Source organism: Arvicola amphibius, chromosome 1, assembly GCF_903992535.2.
Source record: "Arvicola amphibius chromosome 1, mArvAmp1.2, whole genome shotgun sequence".
NCBI classification, from domain to species: domain Eukaryota; kingdom Metazoa; phylum Chordata; class Mammalia; order Rodentia; family Cricetidae; genus Arvicola; species Arvicola amphibius.
Window position 1 is genome coordinate 82472599 of NC_052047.1, and position 15745 is coordinate 82488343.

The 15745-nt window shown below is 42.7% G+C and overlaps 1 protein-coding gene across 1 annotated transcript in view; it reads right to left on the minus strand.

The window, feature by feature from the left end:
* Positions 1–5535: 5535 nt before the first annotated feature.
* The window catches only part of Actr2 (actin related protein 2), a 48168-nt gene continuing 37958 nt past the window's right edge, over positions 5536–15745 (minus strand). The window contains exons 8-9 of the mRNA XM_038311401.1: positions 14637–14769; positions 5536–8122 (exon numbers count right to left, since the gene is read on the minus strand). Coding sequence (XP_038167329.1) covers positions 7952–8122; positions 14637–14769 — 304 coding nt within the window. The 3' untranslated portion in view covers positions 5536–7951. The remainder of the gene's footprint in view (positions 8123–14636; positions 14770–15745) is intronic.

Consider the following 15745-nt stretch of genomic DNA (forward strand, 5'->3'; position numbering starts at 1 on the left):
ACAGAAGGTTGTGAGCCACCATGTGGTTGCCGGGAATTGAACTCAGGACCTTTGGAAGAGCAGGCAGTGCTCTTAACGACTGAGCCATCTCTCCAGCCCCGCGATGGTAGATTTTTGTTTTGTTTTTCGAGACAGGGTTTCTCTGTAGCTTTGGTGCCTGTCCTGGAACTAGCTCTTGTAGATCAGGCTGGCCTCGAACTCAGAGATCCGCCTGTCTCGGCCTCCTGAGTGCCGGGATTAAGGGTGTGCGCCACCACCGCCTGGCTGCGATGGTAGATCTGAGTACCACAAGGGAGCAAGGTGTTCTGGACGGCAGGGCACTGGGGCTGAGGTGGGGTGTGGAGAGTTAAGGGTTTGTTGCAGTCTAACAGATTCAACACTCTTATGAAATGTGTCCCAGATGCCTTGCGGCAGTTTGCCATGCCAAAGAGAGTGTCAGGGAAAAGGTAGGGCATTGTGCAACCCTGGGCTCGGGGCAGTTGGCGAACGGCAAGGTAAGGTTTTTTGACAAGGTTATGGGAAAGACAACAGTCGTGAGCTAGTTCTAGGAGGAACACATGGCCAGCAATCTCCGAAGTGGCTTGGTAGGTGACATTAAGGAGCCAGTAGGGCGAGGTCGGAGTCTGAAGCAGGAGATAAGCGATAGGTTTATATTATTTAGGAGAGGGACACTGGAGGTTTTGAGCTTGAAGAACATTGAGTCACCTTCCCTACTCCCCCTATTTCCAGGGGTTGAGTAATTGAGATGTATTTTCTCTGGACTTTAACCACGCTCACTGGGACCCGGGAGTTGAAGAAACAGTAGAGCTTACCATTTCCCATCTGAAATCCCATGGGTCCCAGATACAGAGGGAAAGGGCCCCATCTCATTGACAGAGGGGGAATCAGAATGGCGATACACATGTAGCGAATGGTATTGGCAAGACAGTACAGCAGCCTGCACATCTGTCTGGCCACTCTTGACAAGACAGTACGGCAGCCCCCGCATCTGTCTGGCCACTCTTGACAAGACAGTACGGCAGCCCCCGCATCTGTCTGCCCACTCTTGACAAGACAGTACGGCAGCCCCCGCATCTGTCTGCCCACTCTTGACAAGACAGTACGGCAGCCCCCGCATCTGTCTGCCCACTCTTGACAAGACAGTATGGCAGCCCCCGCATCTGTCTGCCCACTCTTGACAAGACAGTACGGCAGCCCCCGCATCTGTCTGCCCACTCTTGACAAGACAGTACGGCAGCCCCCACATCTGTCTGCCCACTCTTGACAAGACAGTACGGCAGCCCCCACATCTGTCTGCCCAGTCTTGACAAGACAGTACGGCAGCCCCCACATCTGTCTGCCCACTCTTGACAATAGCTTCTTGTCTGGTCATAGAGGATGCAAATGAAAGGTCAAGAAATGAAGGAGGAGAGGTAGACACAGGAATGGTGGGTATTCAAATTGGCTCCTGACAGCCTGCTATAAACAATTTCCCAGCCTTATATGGAGGGACTGTTCACTATAAGTGAGGGTTTCTTGAACCTCAAATCTCATAAGAGTTGCCCTGGACAGCATTGGACAAGCGGGAAAGGAGGAAGTCTGTGTCCAAGCCAGTGGAGTCAAGCATGGCTGCGGGATAAAGGCTCGTTCTTCTGAACCTGGGGACAAGGTGGTTGATCTCGGTGTCCTCTGAAACTTAAGGGAGCAGGGTCCTCTTGGGGTTGATGTATAGGAAGGGAAATTGTCTTGAGGAGGAAGAAAGGGCTTGAGGTGGGATAGGTGAATTCATGAGGGAGTCCTCAAGCTTAGTGGCTGTGGGGGTTACAAGAATTACCGTGAAGGGGCCCTGCCATCTACAGGAAAGAGGTGAGGGACGTTGGTCCTGAGTGCAGAGAAGGACCTGATCCTGATGTTGATTGGGGACAGACAGGAGTTGATCCACGGCCAGGGTAGGCAGTGGTCAGTAACCTGCCATAGGAGGGAGCAGGGATGACAGAGTAAGGGAATGAGTAGGTGATCAGAGAGAGGCAAGGGTGTGGGTGAAAAACCAGGAGTCAGAACCAGCCATCCATACATGAGCTCAAAAGGCAAGATGGAAAGAGGTCGCTTGGAGAGCCCACGGCCTGAGAAGGGCCAGCGGCAGGATCTCATCCAATCCAGGTGAGGGTCCTGTGACAGTCTGACCAGGGTGTTTTCTAAGGAATGGCTAGTTAGTTCTACCTTTCCTGAGAGCTGGGGATGGTGTGGGATATGGAAATGCCAAGGGATGTTGGGGGCTTAAGATAGGGTTTGGGAAATCTAGGAGACAAATTCAGGACCATTGTCTGCCTGGAGGGAGGTGGGGATTCAGAGTGGGAAATGTCCAAACCCTTTTGTCAGTGGTGGGGAATGTCTCTACCCACCCTGGAGTACACCCACCAAGTCCTGAAGGTACCTGACACATTTGACTGTGGGCATATGTTAGCAATCATTAGCTATGATCACAGCACTAGGGGAATAAAAGTAGGAAGATCACAAGTTCAAGGTTATTCTCGGCTACAAAGTGAGTTTGAGACCAGTCTAGATTAGACACTATTGCTGCGAAGCGGCTGACTACACTGTTGCTGGAGAAACATGGCAGACTTTGGGACTCTGAACCAGAAAAGTGGTTGGCTGCTTTAAGTGAGGCTTAAAGGGTCATCCTAGGAGGAGCTAGGAAAACAGTACAACCAAGGGAAGTTTAAACTACATAGGCCAGCTCAAAGGGCTTTAGGGGGAAACAATATTATTAGCAGCTGGGCTGTAGACAATTTTTGTGATATTTTAGGAAGAGTATGGTTGCATTTGCCCTTGTCCTAAGAATCTGCCTGAGGATAAATTGACAAATCTTGGATTAATGTCTTTGTCCAAAGAGATTTCAAGACAACCTAGTATTAATGGTGTCACGTAGTTACTAGTGCTCACTCTTATGCATATTCACAATGAAAAGAGCAAGCAGGGCAAAAAGAAATACAAAACACACAGTTTGAGGAGAAAAAAAGCAGGACAAACAGTGTTGGAGCCAAGTCCTGTGCTCAAGGACAGGGGAAGAAAAGATTCAAGAAGAAAAGCCTGATTCTAAATGGAATAAAGCGAGTGGTGACCTCAGGGCTAAGATTCACCCAGTTGAGCTTCCAGCTTGTGAGAAGTAAAGCTTATGCAGCAAAGGAAACCATCAATAAGTTGAAGCTTATGCAAATGTAAGTCTTGAAGGGGCTTTGTTTCAGTTCCAGCAAGCAGCAAAATTTGACAGCTTGGGCCAATGGTTGTGAATTTAAGAATACAGAAGGAAAGTTGTGAGTTCTCTGTGGATGAAAGCCACGGAAGCCAGGTGTGTGGCAAGGGAGTCACTACACGGAGGCCCAAAGAGGACACTGCTTGAAGATGAAGCCTGGATTGATTTGAAGACCCCTGTTGGAGATGCCAGAGCTGTGGGATACCTGTGAAGGAAAGCTGCCGACGGCATGGAACCAGCCCGTGAGCGGGGGAAGTGTACTGTAGTCAGCAATGCTGCAAGGGAAGAGCCCTCTAATAAGCCTGTAACATCAGACACGGGGTTTGCTTGATTGGGTTTTATTTTTGCTTTGCTCCAGTATTTTCTCACTATGCCCCATGGAATGGTAATGTATATTCTGTACCACTGTATGTTGGAAGTATGTGATCTGCTTTGTGATTTTGATTTTATTGGGGCTTCTAATCACAAGACTGCCTTGAGTCTTAGAAGATACTTCTGGACTTTAAAACAGTGTTGAGACTATTATAGACTATGGTGACTTTTTAAGTTGGACTGAATGAATTTTGTATTATGATACTGCTACAAGCCTAAGGGAGTAGAGAGTAGAATTTGATGATTTGAATGAGACTGGGCCCCGTAGACTCATATATTTGAATGCTTGTTCCCCAATTAGTGGTACTGTTTGGGAAGGACAAGGAGGTGTGTGACTTGGGGTAGGCTTTGAAGTTTCAAAAGCCCATGCCAGGCTGTTTCTCTCTGCCTGCCTGTGAATCAGGGTATAAGCTCTCAGCTGCATGCCTGCCTGCTGTCATGCTTCCCACCATGATGCTCATGGACTAACTCTCTGAAACTAAGCAAACTCCCAATTAAATGCTTTTTTTTTTATGAGTTACCTGGTCATGGTGTCCCTTCACAGCAATAGAACACTAAAACAAGAGACCTTGTCTTAAAAATAAATTAATTAAAATTATCAACAGTTAATAAACTAAATTGTACAGCAAAGTTTATGGGTGGAGAAAAAAATGAGGAGTACGAAGGCATTCACTCCACCAACAACAAACACTACAAAACAGCAGGAATATTCTTTATCATCTAGGGACAAGAGATACCACATCGTTCTAGAAACTCAAGACACGGGATAAGGCACCAGACACAATACTCGGGATATCCTAATGGACTCGGGTCATGAAAGGATAATAAATCTTGAGCAAACAAGTTTATATGAGAGACAAAACCACTGGTACCAATTCCCTAGCCCTCATGCTCAAGGCCATGTAAGCTCAAGAATAGGCCATTTAATTATTAGTTTTCTTGCTTTGATGATTTTGTCAAAAACAATGTATCAGTGCAAGAGACAACTCAAGTTCAGAAAATCAAGGTTGAATTTCCAGCACCTACACTGTGGCTCACAACCACTTGTAACTCTAGCTCCAAGGAAATCTAATACCCTCTCCTGGCCTCCAAGGGCACTACACACAAACATGGTGTACACACATACATACAAGTAAAATACCCATATATATATATATAAAATGAAAATAAAGGAAAAAGTTAAAAACAAAACAATCTACCTAAAAATCTTCACACAGATGTCATTAGAGTCATGTTACATATAAGTCTATCTAGAATTGATTCTGTAAAAGTACCCTGCAATCTCTTGGGAAATGAACAGTCTCTTACAAATAAACAAACAAACAAACAAATAAGATAAATAAATAAATAAGATAAATAAAACAGAGTAAATTCTAATGTGGCTCTAATTCATTCTCTTCTATCTAAAATCCCCACTAGAAGGGCTGGGAGAGGTGGTACATAACTTTATCCTTGTACTCTATAGGTAGAGGCAAAGGCAGGCAGATCAGCCTGACCTACATAGCCAGTTCTAGGGCAGCTGGAACTACATAAAGAAACTCTGCCTCACAATTTTAAAAAAAAGAATATTATGTAAATAAAGACGTCATTAGAAATAATGAGTTTTGTCAATGATCAACACTGAACCAGAGCTGGGCATCATGGTGCACATCTATGATCCTAGCACTTGGAAGAGGCAGGAGAATCAAGAGTTCAAGTCCTCCGTGGATACACGCTAGTTCCAGGTTCGCCAGGGCTATAACACCCTGTCTCAACCTTCAGCCCAAATAAGATAAAACAAACAGACAAACAACAGCAAAGGTCGGGAACAGTGAATGACCTTGGACTAACTATAGTTTAAAGTTCTAAGCCCATCATGCACAATAAAACTGAAAGTACAAATAAAAATAATAAAATTAAAGAGAAAAGGAAAAACAAAGACAAAATTCAAATTACTTTGAAAAATCTGATTTATTTTCTTAATCAAAAAGAAGTATATTCGTGTTAAATTTAGAATATTTAGCTTTCCATTGATCTCTCAAATACTTGCCAGATAGACACTAACAGTGCTCAGAACTGTGAAGCTAACATCCAATACCACATTTTCTAAGAAACCCCTCAAGGCATTGGTAATTTTAATTCAAAAATAAAAAAGGAACTTTAGCATTGGAATTCTAAGCGACAATGGGTTTCAAGAGCTAAAAATCAGATCCTTTAAAAAACAGAATTTTTTTTAGTTTTTGAAGGACTCAAACCTGACACCTCCAATAGAATACAGTATGTCCCAACTCCCAGATTATTAAATTCATTATTTCACCTTAGAATAGGAAAACTATAAAATGGAATTTCTAAATTATTACATATATAAATACATCATTTTTAACAGTCATGTTTGCTAGCAGAATTATGAAATAAAAACAAATTCTACATTCAAGGTACAAATGATAATGCTCTTTCTTTCATGTTTTGTTTAGGATTCTACCCCATTCTTTCTTGTTTTCTACCCCTGTATTTAAAACCATGCTCAAAGCCAAGAGTCAACCATTTTTCTGCACTCAACAGTCACTGGTACCAGTCCTATACACAGTAGGTGTCCTGGAATGGGCCCAGGACTTCCAAGATAGGGTATCTGACAACGTGATTTAGGAAGGCTTAGGACTCTGAGTCATGCACCCAACACCGACCAGCCGGCACTGGCAGGTGGTTGTGTGTACTGAGCATGTCCAGCATGCACACAGACATCTCCTATTTGTTCAAATTGAGGTAAAACAGGCAAAAATACTTAATATCACAGAAGCTGCATAATTAAGACTAACTTCCTTTTGCTGCTGATTTTATATAAACTAATTTTAAAGTTATCTCAAAAAATCCACTAAAAATTCTGATTTTAAGCATCCAAAAAGAAAGGAAAAAGGAAAAGTCATTCTTCCACATTTATCATTAGCAAAAAATATTTTGAAATGAAGGAAAATATTTTCCCAGAATCATGATTTTGTATTCATTGTGATATAACATCTTATTATTTCATTTTTAATGTTAGAAAGACCTCACTCACTTCTAGGTACTACCTGATATTTTTTGAGATAACAAACAATACTAACAGGACTCATACACAGGATCTTCTGACAGGTCTGCAGACATCCAAACCCCAGAACAAAAGACGGCTGGGCAGTAGCCATCATGATTAGTTTCAGGACAAACATAGTCGACTCCTGGTACATTTTCTATTGTTGTTGCTAAAATTTTAGTTCCAGGTCTCTTAAAAAACAAAAACGAACTGGCAACAAGTCCCACTGTTAATGTTAATACAACAATTATAACCCACTGCCAGTAGCTGTGTGTACTGTGTAGCTGCTTTAGTCAAGAAGCACTGATGGGCACATAAAAGTACAACTTTCAAGAATGGTACTTAGCATCATCACCTCAATGCTTTCAAAATAAACAACAGCATTTAGAAAACACCAGCCCTTAGGAACTTTCTATCTGTAATTTGACTTAGCAAAAGCATCTTGTTTAAAATATTACTTTCTCTCTAATAGTTTAGGAAATATACTCCCAGCTGAGATAAGGAATTAATCCCTAGGCTGCATGGCAACAAAACACTAAGCTTGCTTTTTTTCTACCATATGGAAACAGTTCGAGGCAGACCAAAAGAAGAAGCCTACCAAGTCAGAGTACTGTAACTGAGGTTCATCTCACATACCCAGAAGCAGAAATCCTCAAAACCACACCAGGAAGACCGCCTATTTGTTCCACCACACAAAACCTACCCAAACACCTTAGTTCTGAGCTTACTATTTCCTGAAGATGTTAACAGGACAAGCTTCAGGGTACTTACAAAGTGGCAGCAGCTGACTGCTGAAAGCTAACACTACAGAAGAAATGCCCTGAAGGACTCAGGGCTGCCCACCCATCCCTTACCACCCCCACCCAGAATATGTAAAAGCTCATGTGAAAGTTTTCTCTTATGCTAATAAAGACATACCACCTAGAGTGCTAAAACTAAAACTAGCAGCATTAAAGCAATAAAGCAAAGATAGAAAGCCTACAGGAAAGAGCTAAATGCCTACTTAGAAAGGAAGAAAGCAGCAGAGACCCCTTGCCCACGGGTGATGTTGGTAGAGGAGTGGTTGCATTAAACAACCAGATTTATCCACATTAACAATGCTTCTCCAAGATAGAGAATAAACTTGACCTTTCCAGTCAAAGGGGACAGAGAGGCCTCTTTCAGTCCTGGAGTTGAATGAGTTCAGACTGGCAATAAAGAAAAAAATTAAAAAAAAAAAAAAAGAATGAAAACCAAACCAAACCAAAAACAAAAACAGAGAAAGAAGACTGCATTAGAGGCAGGATGGGAACAGCCTGGCTTTATCGAACAGTGACACCGAGCTTCTCCAGCACGCGCACGCCCTTTTCCTGGTACTCTTGTCGAGTCATCCAAAAGTTGTCTTTGTCCTTCATGATGTCGGCTAAGACTGCACCACCCAGGAACACCATGTGCTTTCTGCGGGGTGGATCTTCAATTCGTATCTTAAATTTCTGAAGGAGAAAAGAGTAATGAGATCACGTGTGCACAATGCTCCATTTCAGGAAGACTTCTGCATGTGTATTCTTGAATCTCTCAGCAGTCTACACAGGACAACAGCCGGGTCTGTCTCCTCAGACAGAGAAACATTTAGTAAATCCTCCCAAGTTCATGATTAGAGATAAGAATCTTAATTGAAACCTGTTACTCAGGTTAAATAAATTGGACAACCAATCACTGTACTAATAGCCAAAGAACCAGAAGCAAGACTCTAACCAGTTTGCCTCAGTTCCTGAGCAGTCTTCTTCCAGGTCAAATAGAGTCACCATGACTCTAGTTCAGTGCAACACAGTACAACTGAACTGATTGGTCTGGCACTGGGGATTGTCAGGGGTGGGGCTGGGGCTGGGGCTGGGGCTGGGGCTTGGGAGGTGGCTATGTCAACCTGACACAAGCTAAAGTTATCTGAGCCTCAAGTGAGAAAATGCCTCCATAATACCTGGCTGTAGGCAAACCTGTAGGGCAATTTCTTAATTAATAATTGATATGGGGCGGGGCAGACCATTGTGTGTGGAGTACCCTTGAGCTAATGGTCCTGTGTTCTATAAGAAATAACAGGATGGCTGGAAGGTAGTGGCACAGGCTTTTAATTCCAGCAATTGGAAGGCAGAGGCAGGTGGATCTCTGTGAGTTGAAGACTAGCCTGATCTACAGAGTGAGTTCTAGGACAGCCACAGCTATTACACAGAGAAACCCTGTCTTGAAAAATCAACAAAACAAAACAAAAACAAAAACCCCAGGATAAACAACTCAATAAGCAGCACTCCTCCATAGCCTCTGCATCAGTTCCTACCTCTAGGTTTCTGCTCGGTTTGAGTTCCTGACTTGGCTTCACTCAACAGACTGTGATGCGTGGTGTGTGAGCCAAATAAACTCCTCTCCAAGCTGCTTTTGGCCATGGTGGTTTATCACAGCAAGAGTAGCCTTAACTGAGACAGGCCTGAACTCGAGGCTTCATTCACACCAGTGCATGTGGTCTACCACTGAGATCCACCCCAGACCTTCCAGCTCCTTTTTAATATGCAAAACTCATATTCTATTGTTTTAAATTCAAGTAAAATGCACTCAGAACAAATAAGGCCAGATAGATTTGTAATAGATTGCTATGGTCCATTTTCTTTTCTTTTCTCTTTTTCTTTTTTGGTTTGTTTTTGAGACAGGGCCTCACCATATAGCTCTGACTGCCCTGGAATTCACCAGGCTGGTTTCAAACTCACAGATTCTGCCTCCCAAGTGTTGGTTTAAAGACATGCACACTACACCTGTCTGCTATGATGTACTTCCAATATGAGGCATACTTAAAGATCACCAGAGTTACAGACAGGCAGGAAGTCCCTCCCTTTAGTCAACTGGGTAGGTACCTGCTGTCTCAAAACTCTGAAAGTCTTATGCAGGTACATATGTGACTGAGCCCATGATCACAAAAAATGGGAAGTCTCAAGATCCAAATTATTCATTAGATAAGGCTGTGTGTCTTAAACCAATGAGATGGAGAAGATGGGAAGTCAGCAAGTCCCAGCCTATGGGAGACGAGAACAGATGTGTTATCTAATTCCCAACAATGTGAGGGCTTGTCTGGGATTTCTGTTTAGGAAGGCTCTTAAATCTTCAGAAAATGGAAGGGATTAAGTTTTCATTACTTGGTACCACCCACGGAGAAGTGCATCTTACTAGTCTTTTATAAACTTGGGAAGATTTCTAAGAACCTAATAGGTCTCTGTCCCTGGAGTCCCTGAAGAGGAACTCTTGGCACTTAAAGTTCGCACTTAATATTTTTAACTTACCGCGTACTAACAAGCATGACTGTTGAAATTCAAAAAATTTATTTTTAAGAAAAAGGGAACCAGTTTCTGAACTTTACCTCCGCAAGCTTATTTAAAATGTTAACTGAAATGTTAAGCTTATTCCTAAAGCATGAGCTGCAGGTCTAGGGGACTTCTTGTCCAGGCCACCTTTGGAGTCTGCAGTGTATCAGCTCCAGCCTGACGACTGGGCATTGTTTCTCAGCCCACTAGGGAGAAGACAGACAAGCACTGGCCCGTCCTTAGCACACATTCCTGACTGACCCCTAACTGACTACCATAGAAACTGTGGGGAAGGAGTGAGCTTTCTACCCCAAAGCTCAAAGCACATGGGCCATCCAAGGAGACTTTAAAAGTTAATTCTAAAAACACCTGATGACACCTTTAAAAGGACACAGTGTTGGTGATTTATGTTTATACTAAATATACTATTATTTGCTTGTGATACTGTGAAACAAAAATTTCCTAACTGAAAAAAACAAAAACAAGTTTTTCTAACCCAGAATTCAGAAAGAAAAACTATTGAACCAACTCAGTCTTAGAACTCTCCATTTTCCAGTTGACTCAACTTCTGGAGTCTAAGATGCTCAGAGGAAACAACCATTACACAGAAATAGTTCATATGTTGAAAAAACAATCAGAACTATATTTGAATCTGAGGCTTAGCAAAAGCACTGACGGTTCTTCCAGAGCACATGGGTTCAATTCCCAACAACAGCACCTACATGGTGGCTAACAAGCATCTATAACTTCAGTCCCAGGGCACCTGAGACCCTGCTCTGGCCTCCACAGGCACCTCAGACATACATGTAGGCAAACACCCACACACATAATAAGTAATGCTAGGCCCTAGACATCTACAGACCTCTAGCTGTTTCTTTCCATACCAATCATGAAAGACTGTCAGTTTCTAGAGTCACAAATTCTACGACAGACAATGGAACCTGAGTTCTAAATTGTTTCTGTCACATTATAAAATGTAGGTATTTGATGGGGGACGAGAAAACGTTGAGCACCAAAGACACTCCACTGGGAGCTTGTCTTCTTCTTGGCAGAACTGGCCTTTGGACAAAGAAAAGCCCATACCTCAACTACTGACAAAGACACAGAATATCCATAAGTGGATAAAACAGGATTGTCTTATCTTGCCAAGACAGGGTAGGATAGTTCTACAAAAAGTTCCTTGCCTTTGAAAAATGGTATGTCAGTTATGTTAGGCCTTAGCCAAAGTTGGTTGCCTCAACATTGCAAAACGAGACTTTGGGTGATTGCCCAGGTAGTCAGTTGTCTCTGTCATCTGTTACACATTTTGGAAGTTTCTCGTTTGTACTTCCTGGTTGCTTTAGTAATATTACTTCCCTTCTCAGATCTTTGATGGGGTTGAAGATTAGATAATTGTAGCTACCCTCTACATTATTTAGACTCCTTGAAGTAGAATGCTTAGTAAAACTTTTGTTATGTTTCTTGCTTAATATTGTTTGCTGTTTGTAATTTTATATTTATTATCTGTTCCCATTGTATATAGTTGTATTTGGTTTTGAATCTGTCTTATTTAGACAAAAGGGGGAGATGATGGGGGAGCTACCCAATCCCTTGTCTGAGGGGTGTGACCCCTCTGGGGCTCCAAATACCTTTAAAAGATCTGTGTGCTTTTGTTTGCTCTCTTTTTATTTCCTGCGCTCCTTGCTGGAACCTTGGCTTTTGTAAGTTCCCTTTTCTTTCCTTTATTAAAATTGAATATTATATATTAAAGCTAGTCTGGCTAATCATAACTGCCGATCAACCACGCCCCACAGGTATTCACGTTTCAGTGAAGTCTAGAGACCATTCTGTTTTATTTACCCCCTGTCCCCGGGTTCCTCTGTGTAACAGCTCCAACTGTCCTAGAACTTGCTTTGTAGACCACACTGGCCTAGTTTACCTCTGCCTCCCAACTGCTGGGATTAAAGGCACAAGCTACCTTTTTTCCTTTCAATATTTTTAAAGGTTAGTTACCACTCCCCTCCACCCCCAAAGACAGAGTCTAGCTATAGACTCTGGGCTGACCTTACACTCAATATCCTCCCATCTCATACTCCTCTGTGTACCACTCTCTTGCAAATGTTTTCATAAGGGTCACAGAGTAAATACTTGGGGCTTTTCATGTCTCTGATTACAAAGACCTCCATGAAGCTGTAAGATAGTTATGTTTGACGATGAATAATGTGAACAATAATGAATATGCGAACAAATGAGCCTGGCTGTGTTTTGCTGAAATTTTTTAAATTAATTATTATTATATCTATGTATGTACCTGCATGTGGGTATGTATATTTGACTGCAGTACCTGGAGTGGGAGTTATAGGCAGTTCTTAAAAGCTTATGGTGTGCTGGTCCTCTGCAATAGCACCTGCTTTTAATCTTTCCAGCACCTTCAATGAAATGTCAAGGGCTCTGGGGAGCTCACGAGGCTCTCAGAGAAGACACTGCTTCCCGAGCTGTGCTCTCAGCAGGCTGCTGCTCTCACGCAGAAAGGCCTATGGCCCTTCCTTAACTGTGACTTCTACTACTCGCCTCGTCCCCACTCCACAGCTGCTCAAGGGCTCACTCTGGCTCCACCACTCCTCCTTCAGTCTCTCTAGATCCCCAGACATCTACCGTTGTTTCTTCTCGTACCTATTCTTCACTGACACATGCATACATCCCCTCTATCTTTTGTTCTCCTTTAGCAGTTCCTGTGTAAGTATGGTGTGTGTGTGTGTGTGAACATGCACACACGTGTACATATACAACTTTTGGGAGTCAATTCTTTCCTACTAGCAGGTGTTGATTCCAGGAATCTAATTCCGGTCACCAGGCTTGTGAATTCAAGCACTGACGCACCTCATGAGCCCTAGCCTCCATTTCTTTCTTTGTGGGATAAGGTGTGGGGTAGAGGCTTGAGACACAGTTTCTCTGTGTAGTCCTGGCTGTCCTGGAACTTATTATGTAGACCAGGCTGGCCTCGAATCTGAACATTCTGTCTTTGCCTCCCAAATGGTGGGATTAAAGGCAGGCACCACTACTGACTAGTGTCTCCATTTCCTTCTAAACTGAAAAAGAAAATTATTTTGTATGTATGAGTTTTGGCTGTATGCATTTATGCGTATATGCCTAGTGCTCAAGGCAGTCAGAAGGCGACACTGGATCCTTGAGTTATGGATGGTTGTGAACTGAACCTGGCTTTTCTGCAAGAGCAACATATGCTCTTAACCACTGAGCCATCTCTCCAGCCCTCTTCCCTTGTTTCTCTACATTATCATTGATGACATTTTTTCTCTCCTCTTTACATTCATTCACCTGGCAAAATACCAACTCAGGTCATCAACCTGAACCTGTTTTTTCAAACAGCTCAACGCTCCAGGCAGTGATGGCGCACGTCTTTCATGCTGTCTGGCTGTCTATTTCTCCACTCTCTACTCACTCTCTTTCCCTCTCATGGCTTCCTGTCTGAACCCTAGTAGGTCCTTTTCCCCAACACTGGGCTTCTGGACTCTTTTAAGGGGTGAGTCAGATTCTATCATTTTTCTATTCAGAACCCTCAGAATCTCTTATCTTTTACCATAGCTGAGCTGTCCTGCTTGCTGGTTTTCTGACCTCATCTCGCACCTCCTGTTTACTCTGTTCCATTCACACTGAAACATTTCTCCCAACTCAGACCCTCTGCACTATTCTTGACTAGAAATGCTCACTCCCTTACTTGACACAGGTCTATGACCCAAAGGCACTTCAGAGGCTTTTTCTGGTAAGTATGAGGGAGCACACACCCCCTTACCAACAACAACCGTGTTCTATCTCCTACCCCCGCCTCAGCCATTTATTATCACTGTGGTAAGTTACTCAAACTGACAGCAGCAGTTTTTATTGTTTACCACTGTTTTGTTCCCATGGCCTAGATCAGCTCTGGTACATTGCTGGAGTTCAAAAAATGCTTCCTGGGCTTACAGTGTGGCTTAGTACTAGACTGCTAGTTGGTGTGTGTGTGTGGTCCTGAGTCCAACAGCTCTGTAGACCTGAGAATGTGTGTGTATGTGGGGGCAGGAGGGGATCAGAGTGTGCAGAATCAATTTCAGTGGGGTTTTACCAGAATATAGTGCTTTATAATCTCTTTTCCTCGGAAGTTTGCAGAGTAAATAAATGGGCACCAGAGATGGAGCTTTAAATTTTCTATATAATCCAATGAAATGAGAAATATGAGTGAAATACTTAGAAAGCACTACAGTATCAATGTCTCTATACAGTTTTCAGAAATGGATAATATTATCTTAAATAGGTAGCTATGGTTAGTTAAGACAAACCCAGAGACTAAGCCATGGCTAAAAGACCTGGGTTACATCCATACTGCAGACAGTATACTTCACAGGAAAAGGGGCATGCCAAAGAACCACCAGCAATTGTATTCTCGTGAATGGCAACAATTACCAATAACGTCCATTTAAAAGCTGTGGTAGTTCTGGGAACACAGTATGACTGAGGAGACAAGACACACAACAAATGGACAATTTCTCCTGAGGCTCTTCAAGTCTTGCAGAGGCTGACTGTATAGGAATCCATTTATAAGACTTCTTGCCCCATCTAGTGGTTGTCAAGATCCACAAGTTACTTTACAGACTATTAAACAATGGCAATAGTTACTGTAGATACTTACAGAAAGTTTTTCCACATCTCCTTTTAGAACTCGTTCTAAGTAAAGTTGTTTAAGCTCTCGTTCCAACCTTGATGGCAGTCCAGGGTACATGGTTGAGCCTCCAGAAAGCACAATGTGCTTGTAAAATTCCGATCTAGGAAGACACAGTGGGTATTTACAGTTTATTTATTTGTTTTAAATTGTTGGGGTAGGGATGTAGCTCAGCAGAGCACTTGCCTAGCAGCACAAAGCCTGTATTCCACCCTTGGCACCTCATCAACAGGGTACACTATGAGGTGGAGGAAGGAGATCAAAAGCTCAAATCTCTGCCAGGTAAGACTGTTGCAAATGATACAACAGCAAATATAAGATATGCCCAGTAGACATATGGAATGAGGAAAAAGCTCAACATCCCCCATCAGCACAGGAATGTCAATTAAATGGCATGAGCTATCACTACACACATGTCAGAACAGTGACTCACAGAAACTGGGAAAGGAAGGGAGAATGTACAGAAGAGGAAAGCCTTGTACACGGATAGACAACTGTAACAAAGCACAGCTTCTAAACTGAACTACAACCCACCCAGGGTCACATAACTTGACAACAGTAAAAGGTTCTGTAAGTGCAAAAACCAAAACTTAATTCAAAAGCAAACATGCAATGAATCTAAGGTGTTTTGTTCATGGCAATACACATCCATGTTTCCTCATGCAACTTCACCACAACTTCTCAACTCCCACAACTACTTTGGAGTACACATGCAGCCAAGCCATGCAGCACCTGGGCTCAAATTTAAGACTATGATAGGTTAGAAAACCATGCATTTTTATTGTATGTACAGCTTTTTGTTCTTAGGAAAACATTATAGAAAAAGAAGATTATTTCTCTATCATCACTTCTTGGTATATTAAGTATAAAATCAGAATATTTTTTTTTTAGCTATATTAGGCTAGAACACTTGGCTTTAAAAACCAATGTTAGTTGGGCAGTGGTGGTATACACCTTTAACACACACTCTAGAGGCAGAGGCAGGCATGTATCTCCAGGTTCAAGGCCAGTCTAGTCTACACAGTGAGTTCCAGGGCAGCCAGAGCTACACAGAGAAAACCTGTCTTTTTTTTTTTTTT